Raw genomic sequence first — 8751 nt, 5'->3', positions numbered from 1 at the left:
TGCAAGTGCCTAAGAGGACTGATTAGTACCAGCTGACACAACACATGGTTTTATCCCATGATACCGGACTGTTAGTTGACTGCATAGGTCTTCCATTTAATCCCTGGCCGCAGCTAGAGTTGCTTTTTAGTATTGCTGCAATAGGGTTTTACATGGAGGAAAAAAAAAAAAAAAAGGGCAAGTAGCATGTTATTTGCTCCATCCTGTGACCTGCAAAATGAAAATAAAAATATATTCTACTACATCACATTGTAGTTAAGATATATACAAAACATTTTTGACAACAAATACTTGAAAAATTAGAATGTGTATGATGACTAGCTTTAGATACTGAGGCTTGTTCTTTGGTATTAGAACGTGCAGCATTTCCATTTAAGTGAATGAGAATTTTGCCTGCGTAAGCAGAACCCAGGCCCAAGTAATAACGAAATACATGCTACAGAAAGATCAGATAACTGTACTCTGGATTCTTTCCCAGGTTCTTCCTTTGTCTACTGGTGTATTGGGTCTAGTTATTCACCGCTGAAATCAATGAGTGCATAGCATTGATTATAGCTGGAACAAGTCTGAACACAGTATCTGAGCAACAAGAAACCTTAATTTTATGAATCCTTACACCTTTAACATAGAGTTGATACATGCATCTTAAGCTGTATGGGTCTGGTGTTCAAGGTTAATGGTAATTCATGGTTTTTGTAAGATTGTGACCTTGGACCATAAAAGTGATAATGGTTGAATATTATTTCAAAATGTTACATTGCGTAGTTCACTGTGATGGCTTAGTGTTTTGCAGTATAGATCTGTTTTAGTAGAAAAAATTTTGCCTTGACTTATTTTCTTTTCTTTTTCAGGAAAAGAAATGGAGCAAGTTCAGTAACTATCCAGTCTAACGTCTTACTGATATCTTAAGGAATCTTACAAATACTTGTTTTGAATTGAGAAAATGACTGCAGATATAGAAGAAAGTACAGGTTGTTGGAAAAGAATACCTTTCAAAAAGTGGAACATCCAATAGTTAATTTGGAAGTAGTATAAAATAAATATACCTGTTATGGTGCGATTCTGGAGTGGAGTTAACTCTATAGCACACAGGTAGCTCTCTAAGGAGAGAAAAAAAAAGAGAGCTTTCTGTTTTTCTAAATTATGGAAATTTTTTGGAAGACGTGGACATGGATTTTGAGCCTAGTCATGGTTTCATCGGAATTTCACAGTGACAACAGGCTTTCATATAGTTCTCAAGGTAGGGGTCCAACCTCTGTAGCTGACAAGGAGCATCTATTTTTACATTGCATTTGGGTAATATTTTCTAAACCATGTTTATATAATTCATGAGATCATATGGGCTCTGCTCTTAGTTTTATCATGATTTATTGTCATGGAAGTTTAAATACAGCAAATCTGATTAAATTTTTTGTTTTAATTTCTTTCTGTCTACTTTTAACTGTAAGAAAGCCTTGCAAATTAAATCTAGTAAAATGTTGTACTTGATAATAGTTTAGAGACTTGCTGTAACAACATTAACATGCTTTTAGACGAGGAACTAAGGGTCTAATCTTACTTTGATCCATTAACATTTGTAGGTTTTTTAATGAAATGAAGAGCCATTTACATGTTTTTACAGTATAATACTTTTCATTACTACTGTTTTTATTCTTTCAGGTGGATCTGATAGCTTTTGACTTTGAATGGTATCACTGGGAAGAATGTGTATGTCTTAGGTTAGAATTTAGCCCCAAATGTTTACATATTTGGGATAAATAGGAAAAGATGTAGTTAAAATCTTTTGTATCCCAGTGACATCAAATTAATAGGAAACTGAACATATTTTCTTGACTTAGAAAGAAAAGAATGTTTTATTTTATTTAGTAAAATGCTATGTCTTGTGTTTACCTGAAAACGACTTTTACTCATGAGGGTGATGAGATTTAGCCAAGTATGGTTTATGTTTATACTACTACTTGTTGTTTCCTGTTATATTTTCTTCTCTTCTATGCCCACTCCCTGGACTGTCTTACCTTGTGATTACAAAGAGGAATTCCTGTCTTACCTTGAACACTACCAACTAACAATCCCAATAAGGGTTGATCAAAATGGAGCCTTCCTCAGCTTTACTGTGAAAAATGCTAAACCCTCAAGAAGGAGGAGGAGCACAGACCCTTATGACCAAGAACTGGCAGCATCTAGATTATTTTTTAAACTTTCTGCCTATGGCAAGCACTTTCATTTAAACCTGACTCTCAACACAGATTTGGTGTCCAGACATTTTACAGTAGAATACTGGGGGAAAGATGGACCGCAATGGAAGCACGATTTTTTAGACCACTGTCATTACACAGGATATTTGCAAGACCAACACAGTACAACTAAAGTGGCCTTAAGCAACTGCAATGGTCTGGTAAGTGCACATTACATGTTCTAGTATAATAGTGTGCTTGTCCCTTTTAAATTACAGAAGAAGAACTTAATTGGCATATCTTTCAGTTTTTTGGGTCCCTGATGGAAGCAAGCAGACAGGAAGGTGCAGAAAACTCCTAAAACCCGACCTGGCTTTTGGGGAAAGTAGTCAGTTTTTCAAGCTTGAAAGACCCAGTTCTGTCCAGGATTCTGACGCAGTCTTGAAGCAGGCAACATTTTCAGTGTTCACAGTGTCTGCACAGTGTCATTAGGGCTGCAAGATGAGGTCTGTGCTAAGCTCCTTACAGGTTATAAAAATGTTGCAAGCTCAAGGGGCGAGGAGGAGGAAACAGTGGATCCTTTAGGATGCTGAATGTCTCCAGAGAGACATTGAACTGAACACTTGCTTGTTGTCTTTGAGAATTCGGGTTTAGAAACTTTGAGTAAATAACAGAGAAGAGGAATTGCTTGGTGTAGAAGTCATCATTGCTATAAATTCAAAGGGGAAAGTAGATCCCGTGCAAGCAGCAGCATCGGAAAGTAATTATTTACCTTTTTAAAATTTTGTTTACAATTGTACACAGTTGCATTTAAAAGTAGGATTATAAATTGTCATCTGTTTTATTCTCATCTTCTCTTCCGCTGTTGATCTCTTGATCACATGATGGTAGTACTTGCATGGGAAAAGGCTTCTTTTACTCCCAACAGAAATTAGAAAATGAATGCAAAAAATTAAAAAACAGACTATTGAGTAACAAAATACTACAACAGAAGGGCATGACTAGGAAATACTAAATCAAGAACCAGTAATTTTTCTAGTAAAAATATCTGTATGTATGATGGTTATTCATTCTGGTTTTAATTACAGTAGAACACTGGTCAATCTTGTTAGGAATAGACAGATCTAAATAATTGCTAAGGAAAAAAAAAGATTATGCAGACTTGCTAAACTAATTCCTGTTTGTCCTTGGAAGTGCTATTGAATAATGCATCTTGGGATGTTATTTACAAACAAAAACCAGCTGCTTCAGACCTAGATAGGTTGCATTATACCCAGCTACTTGTGATATCCCAGTACAGTCTAGGTTAAGATTTCGGAGTACTCTTGAGGAAAAGGAATTTAATGGGGATTTCCAGGGCTAAGTGAACGCTTTCAAAGAAATTTAGTTAAAACGGTGTTCCATTGAGTGAGGTATCACAGTTTGAGTAAGGCAGACTTGTAGTGGATGGGTCTGAATTTAGTACAATTTTCACTTTGGTTTTGCAGTTCCCATATAATAACTTTTTTGTCACAGTTATTTGACCTCTTAAACTAATATACTCAATCATTTTGCTTTTGAGCTCTTTTCAGCTAAAAATGCTATGGAGACCAAATCCCCGCTTTTGGGACTCGCTTCTTTAAAAGAGGCTGCATGCCTCTATATCTCCAGAGTTTCTGCCAGTTGAGGCATGTACTGGTTGGCCCCCTTGGAGCTTGCAGTCAGTGCCATGGTGCTCCCATTTCAGTTCCTCTTTGACCTTGGCCAGGGAGTGAGCCAAGAACGCCTGCTCTTGCCTTACTGACTCTTGTTTTCCTTTCATGTTAGGAAAACAAGAGTGGGACAAAGCAGGAAAAAGCCCACGTTTTCCTATCAGCTTTGTCCATCTCTCGCTCCTCATGGCACTTCTTTTCTTCCATGAATTTAGCAGCATGGAGGGTATTATGGTGAAGCAGAATCTTCTTTTTGCTTCTGTGCCTCACACTCTGAGGTTACAGTTAGCATTCCCATTGCTGTGTGTTTTCCCTCTGCCCTCAGCCTTGCTGTTTTGCTGGAGTGAAGCCGCCTGCTCTTCTGTGGTTCTAGGTGTCAGTATGTTAATTTAGTGTTTGTAAGTTAACTTCAGTGTGAAGTGCTTCCCAGTTAAATTGTCATCATCAGTGCTTTTAGTTGTCGTCAGCTCTTACGTATTTCTTCCAGGTATTAAGGCAGCCTTAATCCAGTCTCTGGGTGCACTGGCACTCTTGAGTTCTTCATGGTCATGCCTCTTACTTGGGACTGCAAGTGTCAGGTGTCCACTGCATCTCCTAGAAAGGCTTAGTCACAAGCATGTGAGGCTCCTGTCATGCTCCAGAAGCAGCAGCAGGGGTGACACAAGGCTCTTTATCAGAGAGGCAGGAATCCTGCAGAGGGGTGCAGCGGTAGGCTCGACGCACTATCATCCTCTACTGTACAGAAGCTCCTCTGTCATCCAGTGTTGGCAGGGCCTTCCAGAGTACTGAGTATGGGAGTTACCACTCCATTCAGATAAATCCATCGTGGAGTTATTTTTAAGTGATGATTCCTACTGACAGATATTTTGTTATACAGCTGCTGGTTAGAACATGTTTAATAAAGCAACTGGCAGTGAATATTGAAGACAATATTACTTGTTTTAGAATTAGTGATAGTTCAGAATATGTCGTGCTTAAGGCGTTCATTGTATTTTCCAGTCTGGTTGTTGGTCTGTAAGAGACTGCCAGTCACATTCTGCATAGTCCTTGATTAACATCTGTCTCAAAGGTAGTAATTTTAAGTTTAATGCTAAAGCAAGTAGTAATCTTTAACAGTGATTGTTGCTCACAAACAAAATTTAAGCATTCCATTTATTCCAGTTGTCCTGTTAGGCTTCAGTATTGCCGAATGAGTCAAATTTCTTCCCCTTAGTGAATGTTTTGAGTTGTTCTGTTTAGTTATTCAGGGTGGTCAGGTGAGACCATGATCTAATGAACGTAAGTTGTATGTATGACTTTGAAGAGCACTTGCAGTATCGAATATGAGTTGTAGTGCAAGGAGGGCTTTCTCTCAGTTTCATTGTAATAAAAGTGATGAGCAGTCAGTTCATTTTCCTGTCACTGTTTCCTGTTTCAGCCTCTCCCTCTATATTTCTCATTACCAAGTGCCCGAGAATTACAGGCTGCTACTTACTGAAGTTTCATTCCAGCAGTTTCCATCTGCTGGGCCCTGTTTATGCTATAAATTGTCTGGAGTTACGAGGAAAGCTCTATAATCCAGTGAGCAGTCATGTGAGGAAATTGAAGGTCTTGTCCGGCAGGCTTGCTGGCTTCCAAACTCATATTTACTTTAGTGGATGTTACATTTGTGGATGGATTGCAGGTTTGGCCTTCTCATGAAAGAGCCTGCAATGAGCAGCATTTTTAGGCCTTTGGGTGTTGGGTGCAAGGCAACAAGGCTGAGGCATTGTGTAAGCTGACTATGTCGTACTGAAGGAAAGAAGAGAAGAAACAGTGGTAGACTTGCTGAAGGGAGAACTTCACCTCAAGGGAAAGAATTTTGTCTATTTCTGAGGAGAACAAGTCTTGAAGAAAAGTTTTGGAGCTCATAGTAGTGGAATCAAGCAGAAACCAAACTTCTTGCATTCTGACCCACCTCTGTCCTCTGCCAGGTGTCAAAGCTCTTAACTGAGTGCTCAAACAAGTTTTCTACAGTAGCAGGTTTTCTCATTTTGAGCTGAAAAGTCAGTAGCGGGAAATAGTTTAAAATGTGTAGAAAGTGATTATTATTAGGAAAGTGAATGAGAGGTTAAATCACATTTTGAGGATGCTGTGGTTCCAAGGAAATGTTTAATGTAAAAGGTCAGGTATTCCATGGCATGTGAAGTTCCATGCACCATGTGGGTGTAGCACAGATGTCTCCATCCAAACAGATAAAGAAAGCACAAGAAGTAGGCTGTGGCTAAAAGCATGACCTTACTTGGTTAAAGGAGGAATTATTTTTCTGGAAGACTTCATGTTTATTTCATGTATTCCTAAATTCATGTATATATAGATTATTCGTATTCTTCTTAAATGAGCTCATTTGAAAGCTGATTCTACCATAAAGAATGCATCTACTTTTATAGATTATAAATTGCATATAGTATGGTATTTTTGAATTGTATGTAAATTCATGTCCAATTTATAAAATAATTTATAAAGATCAGAAATTATATTGAAAAGGATTTAGTGTTCTAGATCAGCGTCTTTGGAGTTCTCTTTCGTACTAATATGTATTTGCAGTATGGACTTAGTATTCAGAAAATTATATATAAGCTGTCCCTGTCTTAGTTTTAAGGAGTCTTGTTAGATTCCATGACATACTGTCTCAGGCCAGATCACTATTTTTTCATCTTTAAGAACACAGTAACCAAATGCAATCTTTTTCCTCAGTCATAAAACCACACTGAAGTGTATAGCCAGCTGTAGACATACTAAACAACACTGACATGTTTTCAGAAGTTTCCATTACTACTACTTTATATTAAAAATGTGGAAAGTGTGAAGTCCAGGAAGGTTCAAAACATGGAGAAAATGTAAAACAATAGTACTGTGTGGAAAAGGCATGCGCTTACTTGTCCTCCATAATTCAGTTTGCTTCTGCAACTGATGGGCATCCCCCATCTGAAGGAGGTTAATGCCCCAGCTGGACAGCCTGACAGAAAAAGATTCCTTTCCACAAATTCAGGGGAACTCCATGTGGATTCACAGATTTGTCTGAGCATGTCAAACTGCTGGATCCAGACCTTACATATGTTAGCAGGAGCTGGCAGTCTGTAGTGGGATTGGATAACACAGGACCTCAAACAATCTGTTTTAGATAATAATCTTGGGAATGTTGCTTGTAGTAACTTACTTGGGGCATTCAGCTTGTTTCTGAAATTCACGGTATTTTGTCAAAACCTTTTGCTGGTCATTCTTATGTCTTAATGATATTTCTTTTGCTTTGGAGCAGACGTTTAATTTACAAAGTGTTCAAATACAAAAGCAAAACTAAAAAAAAAAAAAATTCCTTTTAATTCTTTAAAAGGTCATTATTTCGATCTGCTTTTTCAACTGAAGTTGTCTTTTGCTCAAATAGTAGATTATAAGCCAAAAATGACGTTTAGAATGTTGGTTTGGATATAATAGCATAATTCCTACTATTTATTAGTATTGCTGAATGCACATACAATGGAAGTATCTCCAGTCACATGAATTTTCTAAACTCAGAAAAAATGCTGCTTGTCACTGACATAAATACTTTTTATGTACAGAATTCAGAGTGCTTCTTAAAAAATCAGACACTGCAATTCAACAAGACCACTTTCATCAGTTTAATATTGGAAGAACAGTTTTGTTTGCAAGCAAAATTAGTATGTTTGGTTTAAAATGGTACAAGTATGCTGGGCTTATGTGAAGGGCATATGCAGGGCAATTGCATTTCCAGTGTTTATCAAATCACTTGGCTAGCCGCAGCAACTGACCACATACATGTTCTGACTTCCTGGTGGTAGGTGTAAGTTAAAATGTATTTGCAGTTCCTCAGCTAAGTGTTATTAAAATCTCTCCTCTCTTAGTGTTTGGGCAGATGAGGTCAGATGTCAGCTAGGCATAGGAAAGATTAGTGATTGTCTCCTAAGCTTTTTCACTGCTGGTATCTGAAGGAACTGTGATCGTAGTTTGCAGACATTCATAATAGTTTTTGCATATTTGCTCTTGCAAATATGCAATTTGTGTAGAGAATTAATGCTACAATTAAGTGTTGATTAGGGCATCTGAATTGACTCACTCCCACTGAGGTCATCTCACTGCTTAAAACTATCAGTTTCCGTATCTGATATAAATGTCTCATTCATGCTTAGACTTGTTAGCCTGGCTGGACTTGACTACAGACATGAAGCATATATGCTCTGGAGTAATCAGGCTTAGGTTAAGACCTGCTCTGTTGCAGAGACAGAGCCACAGGTTGGATGGTACCTCTGTCTCCTCAGGCTTGGCGTGAAGCGGACAGCCTGATGGTGTTGGCCAGAACCACTCTGCAGGACTCTTCTGCTGTGGAACATAATACCAGAGCTTATAATGGCTCAGGATTCACTTGAACCCAGATGTCTGACATCCAGACTGGATGCAGTCCAGAATGTCAAGGTTCTTTCTGCACATCTGGCAAACCCAGTTACAATTTGGTTTATATTTTCAATACTATTTAAAGCAGCAGTGTACCAGTAAATGATTTATTTTCTAGTAAAATCTTAGACTCCAAGTGACAAGAAGGCAGTGTAAGAGGAATTTGTTACCAGCATCTTCCAGGTGAATGTAGACCCTGATGTTACCTTCTTGAGTAAATAATTGAGTTAATAATGAAAAATACTGCTGAAGAGGAACACTTACTGCTATAGTCACTATGTAAGGAATGTGTAATTGAAAGCTGCAATGTGTTCATACATATATTTAAAAAATTTATAATAGGGTTATATTTGGAAAACACTGCTCATTCTGATGTGTTATACAGGATTTTTTATTTCGTAAGTTTTATGTTGTTACTGAAATCCAGTTATTCCAGGAGTGAAGAACAGCAGGCATTT

The 8751-nt window shown here is 37.8% G+C and overlaps 1 protein-coding gene across 1 annotated transcript in view; it reads left to right on the top strand.

Annotated features, from left to right (window-relative positions):
• Nucleotides 1-1143: 1143 nt before the first annotated feature.
• ADAMTS6 (ADAM metallopeptidase with thrombospondin type 1 motif 6) overlaps nt 1144-8751 on the top strand; it is a gene marked incomplete at both ends in the record, with an annotated part of 152447 nt that continues 144839 nt past the window's right edge. Inside the window, 2 exons of the mRNA XM_082337589.1 lie at nt 1144-1240; nt 2031-2395. Coding sequence (XP_082193715.1) covers nt 1144-1240; nt 2031-2395 — 462 coding nt within the window. The remainder of the gene's footprint in view (nt 1241-2030; nt 2396-8751) is intronic.

The sequence above is a fragment of the Platalea leucorodia genome (assembly GCF_965183815.1).
Source record: "Platalea leucorodia genome assembly, chromosome: Z".
Lineage (NCBI taxonomy): Eukaryota > Metazoa > Chordata > Aves > Pelecaniformes > Threskiornithidae > Platalea > Platalea leucorodia.
Note: the sequence above shows the minus strand (reverse complement) of the source record. Positions and strands in the feature narration are given on the sequence as shown.